Source organism: Tinamus guttatus, unplaced genomic scaffold (assembly GCF_059628265.1).
Source record: "Tinamus guttatus ecotype Peru unplaced genomic scaffold, ASM5962826v1 Tinamus_guttatus_pri_ptg000010l, whole genome shotgun sequence".
In the NCBI taxonomy this organism is placed as follows: domain Eukaryota; kingdom Metazoa; phylum Chordata; class Aves; order Tinamiformes; family Tinamidae; genus Tinamus; species Tinamus guttatus.
This window is the reverse complement of record NW_028288544.1, coordinates 4,742,389-4,757,817: the sequence shown is the minus strand read 5'-3', so window position 1 is coordinate 4,757,817 and position 15,429 is coordinate 4,742,389. Positions and strand designations below refer to the sequence as shown.

General features: G+C 47.2%; 2 protein-coding genes across 2 annotated transcripts in view; one reads left to right on the top strand and one right to left on the bottom strand.

The window, feature by feature from the left end:
- Nucleotides 1–15,429, top strand: part of CEP85L (centrosomal protein 85L) — an 89,181-nt gene that overhangs the window by 34,122 nt on the left and 39,630 nt on the right. Inside the window, exon 3 of the mRNA XM_088522254.1 lies at nucleotides 597–1,354. Within this exon, the coding sequence (XP_088378380.1) occupies nucleotides 597–1,354 (758 nt within the window). The remainder of the gene's footprint in view (nucleotides 1–596; nucleotides 1,355–15,429) is intronic.
- Nucleotides 9,893–10,106, bottom strand: PLN (phospholamban). The gene has a single exon (XM_010224578.2). It carries the CDS (start codon nucleotides 10,049–10,051, stop codon nucleotides 9,893–9,895), a length of 159 nt encoding a protein of 52 aa, XP_010222880.1. The 5' UTR covers nucleotides 10,052–10,106.

Sequence of the window (15,429 nt, the reverse complement as noted above, 5' to 3'; positions counted from 1 at the left end):
CAGCCCTCCCGCGGGGAGCTGCACGTGCTGCCCGAGCAACCCCCAGCGGGTTAGCCCGTTACCGGCGGGCTGGGGTGGCTGCGGCTCGAGTGCCCCTTCCTTAGCCTCGGCGGGAGCTGGCGCCCTGGTGAGAGGATTAGGTGCCTATTCCTGGTTGCCTGCAGCCTGCGCTGCTGAGCGGCTCATGAGAACTGCCAGCGAGTCCTCAGAAACCTCTGCTTTACCCGTGTCATCTTTGTTCTTTATTCACCATCTCCCTAATTTCTCTGTTCTTGATATTTCAGCTTGGGACAAGTTTCAGGCTACGTGCAATTTCTGTGTGGTATTTGATCAGAGTCAGTTTGAAAACCAAAAAGGAACATAGACATATACAGAATCCTGCTTTTTAACCCATCTCCCGAGGAAGCATAGTTTGAAATTCCCATTTTAATAGGATTTTGTTCTCAGTCTTGAAAGTGGTAGAAGACTGTGTTTTGTCTTGAAACCTGTTCTCCTTCTGTTTTTGCATTTCCTCTCGAGCTCTGTGTTTTGTCACCTGCAAAGGGATGCTCGTGTAAGTTCTGTATTGTACTTACGTGCTAAATCTTTCTTCCCAGATCATTCAACTTCAAGCGGTACATCCTCGTTTAAGCCCAGCCGGTCCCTGGTTTCCATCCCCACTGCCCATGTGATGCCGTCTAATGCCAGCTCTTCGCTTTCCAAGCACAGGGAAGCTTTCAAGTCGGAAGGCTCGAAATGGAGCACGAGCTTCGTGCGGTCGGGAGGAGGCAGAAATCAGAGCATCCTGGACACTTCTCTTGACATGAAGGACGCGAGGCCGGTGAGAAAATGGTCCTCCTTGTCCAAGCTGAGCTCGCCCAACGCCTGCGGCCAGGATGAGAGCAGCCGCTCGGCGGACTCGCGAGCCGCTGCAGACAAAGCGTCGTCGCTGCAGCTGAGGGCGAACGGGCCGGGTTGCTTGCACGATAGCATGGAGCTGCTAAAGATCGAGGACAAGGAAGTGGGGAAGCGGCGATCTTCCCTGCTGGACTGCAAATACAAATTTGAATCATGCAGCAAAGATGACTTCGTTCCGGATTCCTCGAGCAGGAGACATGCCTTAGACTTGACCTACGGTGCCTTACCCGAAAGCCCGTCCACGGCAGGCGGCTGTGAAGCCTTTGGGCCGCGATACGCGACGCTGGGACAGCCGGCGGTGAGCGGCGCCCCCATACAGCCCGCCGTGAGGACCCAGATGTGGCTCAAGGAGCAGCTCCGTGCGAACGCCCTGGAGTGCAGGGGCGCCGAGGAGCCCTACGGGGTGGCCGCGTGGCAGCCCCACGAGTGCCGGCCCGGCGGCGAGCAGGCGGCGCAGGTGAGGCGGTGACGGCGGCGGCTGCTGCCATCGTGTGGCGCCGCGCAGGGGGTGGCCGCGGGCAGCTCTGCGAGGGGGCAGCTCCTCCAGGCCGCGGTTACACCTGGCTTTTGGCGTTCCTTATGTGCCTGCTGAAAACTCTGAAGTGCGTTCTGACACGCACGTTTTCCTGGAAGGTGGTTAAAGTCGGGCTGGGATGTTTCCTGAGCAGAGCTGTCCAAGCTGTATGTAATAAAGTGTAGCTGTACGAGTAGAACACCCATTTTCTCCAGCCTGAGGATGTGTTAGGCATGTCTCTTTAATTTGGTATCCCTTCCATTTTGTGAGGAAGGAAAGACTGGAAGATGTAGCAGTTCTCAAAATCCAAGTTTGCTCTTAATGTCGATGTGACTTTTTTATTGTTATTGTTTTAACTTAAATGAAGCCGGTTAATTTGGCCAACCTACTACTACTCCTCGCAGACCTCTCCCAAAACCTGTCCTTGTCCCCATTAATCACCCTTTAAATCCTCCCAGGGGCTCCAGTAGCCCTGTTGTTTCTCGGAGCTTGCGGGCGGTGAAGGAAACCCTGGGGACACTCGAGGCAAGTGCTGGGCAGCCTCGCGCTCGGGCCAGGCGCCACCGCCACCGTGTCCCACGGGGCGCTGGGGAGGCCGTGGGGGGCAGCTGAGGGGCACGTGGGCCCCGGGGATGGAGACGGGGCCGTCCTGCCTGGGTGCTTCTCCGGTTTCCCTTGCAGAGCCTCGTGGTGATCTGTGCTGCGTGCCCGTGTGCGCCTGCAAGCTGTGCGTGTGCTTCTGCGTGTGCCTTGCAATTGCTTCTGAAAAACTAAGAACAAAAAACCTCAAGAAAATTACCTAAGAATATATCCTAGGTGAGCATGAGAGGGTTTTGGAAAAGTAGATGATTTAAAAAAAAAAAAAAAAAAAAAAGTAATAAAGATAAAGGACCCTCTTAGAATTTTTCAACTATTTTCGCTTTCACGACCATATTATGTCCTCATGGACTGTTTATCCTTCATTCATAGCCAACAGCCTGGATTAGAGGTTATTTTTAGGAAACCACTTGATATTTGAATTGAAATTGGCTGTGAAAGAAAATGTATTACAGCCCTTAAAAGCTCTTAAAAAGGTTATATACTCTCAGAAAATGTATGCTTCCTTTATAGTCTGAACTTGGCCAAATTTAGCTTCTGCTTGGTGTTTTTTTTTTTTTTTCAATTTGTTTTTAATACACTTGGCTTGCTGAATTTGACAGCCTTCCATGTGTCATTTCCATACCAATTTTAAATAATAATTTTTGAAGTAATAATTTTCTACGTATAGATAACTGAAAAACCATTCACCAAGCATCACCTTTAATGCGTTTTTGGGTTTTGTTTGCTTTCCTTAGCTCCAAAGTAAAGTGCATGATTGGGCCTATGTAAGGGAAAAATAGTTGCAGCATGACAAGAGTTCCCAATGACAGAGTTAAGAACCATGCATAAGGAATCTGTAGGTGCTCCTGTAAATGCACATTTCTTGCACCTTGATGCTGTTACCTTAATGTCTTTTAGCAGATGCTGCTTCAGAGATGATGTTTGAAATGAGAGCGTGCTTTTAAAGTTGTGGGAGTTAAAGCAATAGGAAGCAGGGCTCCAGAAGGTTGCCTGTTTGTTTATTTGCTCTGTACAGTGTTGTAGGCATTGTGGGGTGAATCTCTGGATTTTTTTCCAGTGTGTGTGTCGGGAGGTATCTGTGCGATTTCTTCTGAGCGTGTGTCAGGATATGGCAGAGAGAATAGATAAAGAAAATGCACTTGAACAATTTCTAATAGGTCTTACTGCTATTTCTCTTTATTTAGAAAAGTGCCGCCTTGTTTGCAGTGTGTATATGAAAGCTGCCAAAAATTGGATTTTAAGCCAGTGAGAAATGTAGAAATCTTACAGCAATGTGTATTTCAGAAAAGAGAGGAAAATAAATTCCTAAACATTGCATACCTAAACATTATAAAACAAAAGTTGTATAACATTAAATGAAGGTTACCCTTCAGATATTATTACCGTGGAAAACTTAGTTTTTTTCAACTGGTTCTGAGTTGACGTTTTTCTTGACGTTTGTAATCCTGCCTGATCAGAAAACTGGAAAGGATCGATATCGGCGTTTTTCCTCTGTCACATTTTGATGAAACTATACTTGTCAGCAAAATGCAAAAGTTAGTGGGAACAATTACTGCCAGTTCCTGGGATGAGCCCGTATTCCCAGGGAGCCTCAGCTAAGATGCTTTCATGCCCTGTCTCTTGCTGTGAAGTTGGGCACCTGACAAGGGGGCCTGTTGCCGTGCTGCAGTGCGGCGAACACGTGGGCTCCGCCAGCCCTAAGCGCTGTGCCGACTGCAAAGCAAGAGGCCTGGCATTTAACAGCGAACTGCGTTGGTATCCCGGGAAATTAGCCAGTTGGATGTGACGTCTCGGGAAAACCCGCGTTTCAGCGGTGTGTTCCGACTGCAGGTTTTGCTGTTGGCTGGGACGTGGCGGCCGGAGCCGTTCCGGAGAGGGCGCCCGTGGCCTGCGCGTTGGGGCTGTGCCGGGTGCTCCCTGCGGGCTCTTCCTTCGCCCCTTAACCGCGGGGAAGGGGCGAGTTCCACTCCCCACCCCCGCAAAATGCTTGGCTGTTTTTAACTGGTGCGTTATCCCTATTGCCTCCTTAGGTAAGGAGACTTGTCTGTGTGGAAGAGCATGCAGAAAATGAGCTTTGCTCGGTCCTGCGCGATATGTCAGAGAGGAGCCATTTCACTGGGAAAAACCTTTGGGGATATTTGTTCTTTGGCCTGAGTTGGCTTTATATCCATTTCTGTCTGGTGTTTTTCTTTTGTTGGGTTGTTTTTTGTTTGGTTGTTTTTTTTTTTCTTCTCATGTTTCATACTCTGTCTTATTTGTCAAACACTAGCAGAAACTCTACAACATACATGTATCGTATGTGCATGAACAGATTTCTTTTAAACAAGCAGACTATTTCCAGATAATCAAAATAAATGGTAAAGTGCTTACAGTGAAGATGCTTGTGCAGCTCTCTGCTTTAAATGCCAGCAGGTAATAGGTATGGGAATTGATACAACTTGCCAACAAAAAATGAAGCTGTAACTTGGTATTTTGCAGGAGCTATTTGAAGTGCTTATGGCACAAATTTGAAGCCAATGAGAGCAGAACTTGCATTTGAACTCTCTGCGCGTTTTCAGTTTAACTGCTCTGGCCACCCCTGTTGTTATTTCTGCTCCCGAATGGCCCCTGGGAAGCAGAGGGGCTCTTTGACCCGAGGCAACATGTGCCACCTACTTCTTGCCGTGTTTCTGCCCGCGTATCTCAGGTGCGTGGAGCAGCCTGGCTGCCTTCTGGCAAATAATCCCAGTGGGAGTGGGCTGGCTTTGGGCACCGACGTCCCGAGGGAGCCCAGGAAAGGAGCCCGCCCCATGGGGGGGCCGCAGAGGTGCTGGAGGAAGCTGTGCCGCGGCACCGGGCAGCGCTGGGTCGTGGTTCTGCTTTCCTCCTCCTCGGCCCGCTCCTCCTCTTGATCCTGCTGCCTGGCACTGGGGCTTCTGACTTCTGAAGTGTTGCTGTGGACCCTGTGTGTTGTGGAAAGTGCAACCAATAATGGCACTTAATAATTGTTCTGAGCAGAGCCCGTCCACGCCTCGGCCGCTGCGAGCTGCCGCGTTCTGCGGCTGCGCTCCCTCTTTCCCCAGGTGACTTGGTACTTGCTGACAGCCCCGTGCAGGTGTTTCCTTGCACCCACCTGCCCCGTTTCTACCTTCCTTCCTGTGAAGGATGTTGTTGAGGGCAATCGTGTATTCGGAACTGGATTTCTGCTGTCCTCTCTGCAGAAATGGTGTTCCTTGAAGGGTGCAGCTCTGCAGATGCATAGAAAGCAGCTGTAGCAGCAAGAACACTGCAGTTACTTCCTACACGTGTATGGGTGTCAGCAGGGCACTGTGTGCCTCTTGCAGTCAGCGGCAGGCCCAGCAAGACGTGTAGCTTTCGGGCTGGCTTTCTGTTGCAGCGCGTCCGTGAGCGCCCTGCAGCCCTCAGGTGTGTCGGCCTGCGCAGCCCTTCGCGTCTGTGCTCGGGTGGGTGCCCGCGCTTAGGTCACCATTGCGGGGCAGCCCCGGAGCGGGTCGCGGCGCCGCCGGCGCTCACAGCAGCTTCACGAGGAGGAAGGTGAGCACCAGCACCAGGGCGATGAGCAGGAAGTTGAGCAGCAAGTTGAGGCCCCGGTTGGTAGCGAGATCCATGGGCGGCCGGCTCGGGGCCGAGCGCGTCGGCAGCGCGTGGGCTGGGGGCCAGGCCGGTGCCCTGCTCCGCTGTCAGCCACCTGTGAGGGAAAAACCGGCTGCAGTGACTGGGTCTTGAAAAAAAGAGTCTAGATGCTCCTAGAAACCTTTTTATTTTTTTCCTCTAAAAATTACCTCTTTATTTAAGGAGAAAACAAACAGGAGGAGGCTTTTCAAGTTAATGATATTAAATATTTCCCTGTTGCGCTTCTGAAGACCTGAATAATGGAAGGACTTTAATTATCCGTGGTGTGTGTATATAAGTGACTTTTATTTTCTTAATGTGTGTGATCACGTTCAGATCTATCTGAATTCTTGTTGGAGCATTTTTCTGAAAACCTTTCGGCCATAGAGCATAGAAAATTTACTTTCAAAAGATCTCTATAGCTGCAAAACAAAACAAAAACTCATATACTTCTGAACTCAATATACTTCTATTAATAGGAGCTTCTCCTACCCTCCTAGGGCTTAGCGTTGGGCAGGTTGTGTTTTGCCAGCCTTCTGGTGTGTGGGGTTCATTGCAGCTTTGCAAATGCCTTATTAAGAGGCCATGGTAAGTTGGCAGAGCGCTTCTAGTAGCACATATGCAACAGTTTAATTTCATATTCGTCACTTAGCAATCGTGGCTTATATATGTACATGCACATGCGCATGTGCACAGACGTGCAAAGTAAACCAATCAGGTCCTTCTAGTAACCAGCTGAGATTGCTAAGGAGGGTCACCAGAGGGCAGCGTTTCACAGCTGTGGGGTTTAGAGAGGACCTGAATGCTTGGCACTGTTGTCTTGTTTTTTTTTTTTTTTTTTTTTTTTTTTAAAAAAAAAGAAAAAGAAAAAAAAAAAGAAAAGAAAAAGGGAGGGGGGCAACTAGTCTACATTGGTTGTCAGAAAGTAGAATAAATGAATACACTTAGGTCTATAAAACTCTTAAACCACCTATTTTTACCTTGTTATTGTTGCTGATTTCATTGAGTATCAGCTTTTATAAGAATCCTTACAGGAGTAAAAGATTTTCACTCATCTCCTTCCATAAACAATCCCTTTCTCTTCTTCCCCCTCTTTCCCCCCTCATCCCCTTTTTAGAATCTAGATGAAAACCAAAAGTGACTATATTTAATGTTAGATAAAGTATATCTATCTATTGTAGAGGACTTCACAAATATTTCCTAGCTTTATTCTGACCGATACTACTAATGGACATATGAATGTAGGAGGCTGATTTGTAATCTATAGGATATACTAGGAGAAATGAACAAGGATTTAAGGCAGATCTGCTAAATGAATGACATGAAGGGTGTGACATACATACGTGACATGAATTTTTTTTTTTTGCATGCATGTATAGCAAAACTTATGTATAAGCTCATTGCACTGGAAAGGCTACACAGACTGTTTTGCACATGTTTTCTGAAAATGTTGTTTAAGCCTGTTTTACACTTTGCACTGCATGATTCAGTCCTGCTAGTGAGGGCAGTCATTGCAAACCTGATACGGAAAAGCTCATAAAGAAGCTCGTTACCCTTTCAGTGGCTTTACTGGCTACTTTTGATCAGAACAAAATTTTAATTCCAAAATGGATGACTCTCTCACTTGATGGAATATGGGTAGGTTTATCAGTATTTGCTAAAGTTCTGGGTGGGAAAAAAAATTTTTTTAGAGCAAACAAATGCTTTCCCCCCACCAAGAATAACAGCAGCAGCAAAGACGTTTTTGTGCCTTATTCAATGCCATAGCGGCATAAAACTGCCACCGGTGTGGCTGTCACTTATGCCTGAGTCAGGAATTAAGAACTGAATTATGGGTTTTAAGAAAGGGACAGGCTTGTATTGTTCTTCCCATAATTATTTTTTTCGTTATCTTAGTGGAAGACAAAAATACATAGCACGGAGAGAAGTGAAACAGAAATGAAAACTTAACCCGAGCCACCTCTTACGTTTGGAATTTTTATTATTATGCCTCATAAATGTAGTGAGCATTTTGCTTCAACTTTCATAAAACTCCTTACGATAGTTTATGTGCAGTAGTTGACGAGTGAAAGTTAAGTATACATAAGTGATTTGGACATAGCAGCGTAAGCAAATTCACTGTTCAAAACCAAAGCAGCATAAATAAAGAATCGGAAAGCTTCATGATTGCTGGTTCTCTCACATAAATTAAAGTTATAAATACCTGCTACAGTGGATACTTCTTTCTAAACTGGATTGTATTTGGTTATCTAATTTAAAGCATCAATATCTTTTCAAGCAATTATTTTAACAAAAAAATGCAGTAGGTGCTAGTTTTAAAGGTCTCGTAAGTATACAAAGAAGAATGTTCTATGTACAGAAGGCATTTTTAAATATCTGTTTTGACTGATACTTTGCAGCATGGGGTGTGCTAGCTGGCTTTAGCTCAGCCAAACGGTAAGACACTGATGTGTCCCAGCAGTACCCGCGGTTTATCTGCGCTGTGTGACATAGTGCTAGGGCTTCCAGTTTCTTTATATCTTGGTTTTGTTCTTGCTTCTTACGGCTCTTAAATAAATAATGACTTTTCTGGTTATTTCAAAGAAAACTTATTTTAGAAGTGCTTTCAATATTGCAAAGATACTGTGTGTTTTTGGTGGAAGTCTTTTGAAACTGCTTTAAAGCAAACTAAAACTGGAAGCCCTATCCTTGCACAAAAACATTTTTTTTTTTTTTTTTAAGAAAGGAAAGTAACTTAAGTTTGCCTACTTTTCCCCACCTAAGTAGTTTCCTGCATTTGTTTTTTTCTCCCTTTCTTAAAAAAGGGAAATAATGGGGAAAATGTGCCACTAAGATTTCCATACTGAAGGTAATTTTCTGACGAGAGAGAATGATGTCAAGTGTCTAGTATGATCTTCAGTGATGAATTCCAGATTTGAGTAGGTTTTATGTTTTGAAGTGCTGCGTGTTGAGTCTTTAAGGCAGAGTTCAAGATGAAGATCAGCTTGTTTTCTTTTCCTGTATTTATCACTAGGATTGGTTGCAGAGGAAGGTATAGGGGAAGGTATAAGTTGCTGTTAAAAGTAGCTAGCCCTTTGACCTCTATTTGTTGGTTTTTGAGATTTGTTTAAATTTGAAAGCGGTTCTTCAGAATTTAGAGTTTAGGCCAGGAAGACATGGGAGCTCTGCCAGTCTAGTGCTCAGCCTTGTTACGGAGAACTGCAAAAGTGGAAAGCATGTGTATAGATGTATATATTCTATGGTTTCAGGCTGAAAGAAGTTTTCCCTCCGATATATGGACAACTTATTTCAGCAAAACACTTGTCTGTTCTCTAGCAGGCATTTGCAGTTGAGGGTAGCGGTGTTACACCTATGAGAACTTTCCTCAGAATAGCAGTCCAAACATCTTTACTATATCCATGGTAAGTCACGTTGAGCGGCACTGACAAATAGCAGATTTTCTGTAGTTTTAAACTAAGGAGATTTCTGATAGATTGGAGCACACTGTGCTAGAGTTGCTGAAAGCCAAATGTTGAGAACTTGGAGCATTTCTTGTCTTTTTCATTGGGCCAGTTGTTAGGCTAGTTCACTGATTACGGAAAATGAGAACTTGGAAGCCCAGTTAGTGGCTCCCATTTTCTGCAAAAACATTGTGAAAAACCTTTCTGCGTGTCATCTTGCTGTATAAGGCAAGTATATCTAGTGACAGGGGAACTGTGGCAAATTACGTAGTTGAAGTTGTCATTATTTTTTGTTCAGATACCTTAAATAGGGAGAAAAGTAGTTATGAGTTAACGCCATATTCTGTTGAGAAGTTTTTGGATTTTTCGTTTTTCTATGATGTATTCAAATCTGTGTGTATGTTTGTGTGTGTGTGTGTGTGTGTGTGTGTGTGTGTGTGTGTGGAATTGGGCCTAATTTTAAAACAGGACCAAGAGCTTAAAATTTTTCAGAGAAACCCCAGCTCATTCAGGTGTCCCTCCCGCTTCCCGCCCCGCGAAGCGGGGTTGCTGCCTGCGCGAGGCGGCCGCCAGCCTGGGGCCGGAGCGGCGCTTCCCGGCGCTCGGGAAAGGTCTCTCCCTGTCTGCCGAGGCCAGTCCGGGTTCGCCGCGGGTCTGCACGGCGCTGGGTGCTGGGCGGGCAGCAGGAGGAGGGCGCGCGGGCGGCGCGGCACTAGTCCCCGCGCGGGCTCCTCTCCCGCGAGCGGCTCTCTGTGGCGGGAGCAACCCGGGCCGCGCTCTTCCCGTGGGGCAGCTTTGCTAGCGGGCGGCGCGGGGAAGGGCCGGAGCTTCAGAGGAGCATCACGATGATGCAGATGAGCAAGAGGCAGATCAGAATGAGGCAGAAATTCACAAAGAGCTCCTGGAGCCGCTGGCGAGCTTGCGGGTTCACCTCAATAGTTGAGGCTCTCCTCAGAGCGGAGCGGGTTATGTATTGCACCTTATCCATGGCAGCAGGAAAGCAGAGGGCGCAAGTCAGAGGTTTTAGAAGTGCAGGAAAGAAGAGGAGTTGTCAGGAGCAGTGCAGAGTGCTTAGTGTCTTCTCGTTTTGTTTTAGACAGTCTTTGTGGAGCTGGGAAAGCAGGAAAGTGAAGAGTTAGAAACACAGAAGTACAGTGCTTTGATCAGTGCAAATGGAGGTGGTTTTTGAATTCTAAAAAGCCTGAAATAACTCATCTTTACAGTGTTTTTAATGTAAAATTAGATTTCCCAAGCTTTGCTTTTCAAGATTACATTTATGTTCATCCTGAAGGCTACTGAGCACCTGCACCTGCAGCGATGGCCCACAGTACCGTAGTGGGAATTGCGGACTTGCCCAAGTCACTGCTTCAGATCCTGTGTCAGTGTCTGTGCGTGTGTCTGCACGTGTGTCTGTGTGTTTTCTTCTCCCCCTCGCTGGGAAACCCAGCGCAATGGCCAGAGCCAGGAGACCTGGGTGCTGCTGCTACTGACCTGCACAGCTGATCTGACCTCCCAATCCCTGTTTTAAAAGGGGAGGAAAGCAAGTCTTGGTGATGCGTTCCCATTCTAAGTGAAAATACAATGTGTGGGTAAAAACTGTGCATCGGTGATGGAAAGAATATTAGCAGTGTTTTCCTCACGGGATGGAGCAGAATGAGAACTGCGGTTCTTAACATGTTCCTGGCTTAGGCTCAGAGACAGAGGGCTGCTATGAGGATCAAAGTGAAGCACGTGAAACTTTTGTCCTTTGCGTATTTGAAGTATGTTTTCCCTCTTTTTAATGAGAAGTGGAAACATTAAGGTATCAGTCTTAAAATTCCCAGTAAAAAGTTGGGGAAACTCCTCTTATATTAATCCTTCATGATAAGATGCTGACTCTGATATGTGCTTGTTCAGCTTATAGCAAAGTGAATCTTGCAGGTGCTTTCACAGTGTGAAGAAATCTCTGACAGGAGGCCTTTCCTTGTCACCTCAGTTTTTATTTCTTGTGGTGAATAATTTAGCCACCTGTCATCCCTATTTGCTCATATGTGCTCCATAAAGGAAAATTGGAGTGTAGAGGTATCTGCTGCACAGGTTACGTGATGATCCTGACTGCATCATAAATGCTTCGTTGCCCATGAGTTTGCCTTTAGCTATGACTAAAATGGAAGAACCGTAAAGTGCAAGAGAGGTTTCCAGACACTCTCCTTTTTTTCTGTGCCTCCATATGAGGCTGTGGAGTCAGATGGGAGTGAGGACTTGTGCTTGTGGTGTCAGTGGCAGCACTAGCATTCAAAGGAGCCTTTTAAAAGAACCAGCTTACACATAGGTGTTAAATACCTTTGAGTGGGCTCCTTGTGGTGTCGTCATCTCCTATGCTATGGTGTACATTTGGTGCTAAAAACACATGCACTGGAAATAAATTTCTGTGAGTGTAGCTTTTTTTCAGCTCTGTTTGACTTTCTGCTGTACCTGCCTCCGTCTCTTTGAGCAGCTAAAGCACTTGCCAAGTATATTCTGTTTAGCTCCTCTCTGGTCCGGGTCTGTCCCACATGCAGTGAAAGCCAAACAGATGTCCAGGATTTCTCAGGGAACTTAGAGGACATTCATTCCCTCGCCCAAAAGGGGCTGGGATGCCTTGGGCTCTTTCTTCCCTTCCCAGCACAGCAGAGCAGGGAGCCAGGAGCAGATTTATGCTGCTGCAAGTAAGTTTGTGTAATGAACTTGTGGGACTGACACTGCGCAGAGAACAGTATTTCCTGGGAATGGCTTCACCGTCCCAGCTCGCAAGGAAAGGCAGTGTTAAGTTGTAGAGCATCACATATACGTAAAAACACCACAGATAGAAGGACAGGGTAAGATCTTCTAGAGAGAGGGGAAAAAAGGCAATTCTTCCTGCCTCTGCAGCGGGTGAGGGATGCTACTAGGGGAGCAGGGATAGATGGGAATAGGTGTTGGAGCCATCGCACTGCCGTTGGCTACATGTCCGTGCTCCTTGCCAGAAGGGCAGTGGAAAAGGTTTTGAAAAGGCAGGATTGTGTAAATTGGAATGTGGGCCTTTTGTAGAGAGCAGAGGGTGGAGAGAAGAGATGATGATGAAGAGTCAAAGCGGGTGACAGGTGTTCTTGATTTAACACAAAGGATCAAGGTTTGGGAATGGCAAAAGCACCTGCGTGCTGCTTTATCTACTTGGACTGTGAGAAAGGTTCCCTTGTAAGCAAAGGAAGCAAATCGCGTGTCTGCACTTCCCAGGTTTTACTCGACAAAGTGAGCGGTTTCGGGGGACGGGCACCTGCCCGGCTCGTTGGCCCCGTGCGGCGCCGGCCCCTGCCCGCGGGCACACGGGGACACGGCGGGGTCGGCACGGCAGCCCGGACAGCAGCTGCGCGGCCTCCTGCCCTGCTGCGGCCCAAACGCTGGCCATGGTCTGCGGCTCGGTCCCCCAGCTGCGGGGTCAGTCCACTATGAGAAGTATTATGCGTGTATACACCACCACTGGAGAGCAGCGCGTGGCAAAAGGACGGCCTGTGCTTGGCCTTCCTTTAGGCCGAGCGACACTGGGTCGTTACCTGTCGGGCCTGAGTATTGCACAGTATGGGCTGCACAGCTGTGCAGCCAGTGCAGGGTTGCTGGGATGTGCAAGGCTCGTGCAGGACGTCGGGAAGCAGCCACGTGGCTGCGACCCCTGTGCCCCCTGTGCAGGGGATCCCGTCCGGCGCCTTAGCCCGAGTCACGGGTCCCATTTCTGCCTGCTCTGTCGCCGAGAGGTGACCATTTCTCTGCTTCGCGTGGGGTATTTTTAGCTTTGTTTCTGGGCGCCCTTCACAATGAGAGGAGGAATGTGAGCGGCGGGACGGCGCGGGCCGCGCTCGCTCCCCGTGCGGCTGCGTTCACTCCGCTGAAGTCACGCAGGACAAATTTGGCTCCTTTGGAAATGCTGCAGCAATTTTAGACCCGGCCTGCTTCCTGTCACACGTTTACTAAATGCAGCAGTGATATCAGTGGAATAGGAGAGGTTTGGCTTACTTGATTGGTTGCTCTCCCATACAATCAAGTGAAGCTGCGGCCTTGAAAAGGCATTGCTAAAAATTAACATTGTGTAAAATAGTCTTGTCTGTAGCTAGCTGTAGTGAGCTCACCTCACAAAGGGTAGTCCATCTTTACCTATTGAAAATGAATCTCTCTCTGTTCATAAACAGTGATGCAAAAAGGACTGTGGTCTTGGGTCTAGTGCCTGTCTGGACTAGTACCTCAAACCTGCCTGGCACAGAGCAGCCTCTTGGATAAGTTGTTCCTGTTGCTATTTCTACGTGAGCACTGTGATCCAGTTAGGGAGAGGCAGTTCCTGCACATTTGGAAAATAAAACTTAATATTTGGGTATGTATTGCCAGAGACAAGAACCACCCTGGGCATTGAACTAGGTGCTGTGAGTTTAGCTGAGCTGAATTTGGAGCCCTTGACAGAAGCATCTGGGGAAGACGCGACCCCAGGGAGGAGAGAGGGGAAGGCTCCAGCTCTGCCCGCGCCTCTGCAGAGACTGGGGCTGGCCTGGGGGCAGCCTTGTCGTCCTCGTGGGGCGCTTGGTCCCGCGTCAACGCGTCTACCTTATTCCACACGGCACTGCTGAGTTTTGTGCCCTGCTGTAAAACCCCTCCTTGCTGGAGACCTCTCCTTGCTCGTGCTGGGGAGAGAGGGAGCGAGAAAGGCGGGAAGGAGAAGGAAGGAGGAATGGGAATTAACTCCCGACGCCTCTAGAGGGTCTCACTGCTGTTCCTCCAGTTGAGCTCAGCGAACAGCTGTTTACATCTGTAGCACGGAAATAGCTTCCACGTTTTGGAGTACAGAAGGGATTTAGAAAGGTAGGTCCCTTCTTTATTATTATTATTTTTATTTATTGAGAACAAAATAATCTGGAGGTGACTGAGAGGTTTTATCTCTGTGGCTGGATGGGTTTGTATTTCTGTACACCAGGGGCGCCGTGGAGGCGGGAGGGGAGGAAGGGGAGTGGGATGTGGAGAAAGACCAAGGAGTGGTGCAGAAAGCCAAGTGCAACTGGCGTGTGTTAAGAGCTAGTGACTGCTTAGGCACAGGCACAGAACTTAGCTCATGTTTTATCCTTTCTTTCCCTTGGTTTTAAGGCCTGTCCAGTACAGAAGCGTTGATATTTTCGTGGTTTGGGAGAGAGAAAACTTTAAATAAAGATCAGTCTTTCAAATCCGCAGGTTAGACTTGGGCTTTTTTTTATCCCCCCTCTTTTTTCCCTCTTCCCGTAACCGCCACAGAACCGTGTGGTGCGAGCTCGGGCAGCTGCCCAGCTCCAGCGTACGTCTGTTCCCCCAGTAAAAACGAGGTGTGCCATAAGCATACATTCATACATACACATATATATACACACAAACACACAATCCATATCCTTTTTCCCAGCAGTGGGTGTGATTTGCCATCTTAGATTACTCCCTCTCCTTTCCTCCCAGGGTACCTAAACACCTTGTGCGGTCAAGCCAGGCTGTAGGTCTGGTGGTTCATGTGGCTCTACCTGTTAACAGGAGATGGGCAAGTGCAGCTTGAACCGAGTGTAAATGGCAGTGCCTTGAACAGACCTAAGAGGTGTGAGGGGGGGGGGGTGCCACATTTTGTTTTGGAGACTTTTTCTAATTATTACTTTTATTTTTAAGTCCTTTTCAAAGAATCAAATAGTGGATAAACTTGACTTCTGAAAAGTAACTTGATGCCAGGAAAATCCTCCATACTTGACTTCTGAAAAGTAACTTGATGCCAGGAAAATCCTCCATACCCATACATCAGTCTCTGGAAAGCAAAAGCTTTGTAGTTGTATCCCCTAGTTTAGGGAACATGATGCTATTTTGTGTGTGCATTTTTGTTTTGTTTTGTTTTTTCCCGGAAGGGATACTTTTCTCTTGCTAACTCAAGTTATTCTTTTTCAATTACTATGGTTTTTAAAACAAGTGTTCTTGTTCCTGTTCAAGTGTATCATATGCACCTTAGTCTGGTAGTCTGAAAACTTCAGGGAGAGTAATCTTTCTTGTAGCTGATTATGGAACAATCTTTGAGTTTCGTGTTATATTCCTAACCTTTCTGTAGAATGAGGAATAAGTGCAGTTTCTTTAAAGCGCATCTTAAAGTGATGTATGCAGAAACTCTAAATACTCACAACCCAGTAGTCTTGACAACTGAATGGCGAAGAAGCAGGAAATTAGAAAATTTATTTGCCATAACCTAGGTGCGGTATTTCGCATCTGATTCATAACATCTGTCACACACACAATATAGCATGCGCTTATGTCACCACTTGCTATTACTGCTCCATTTGGGGTGTTTGCAGAATGGGATGTTATGGGTGAGGATTTCGGGTTGTGCTCAGC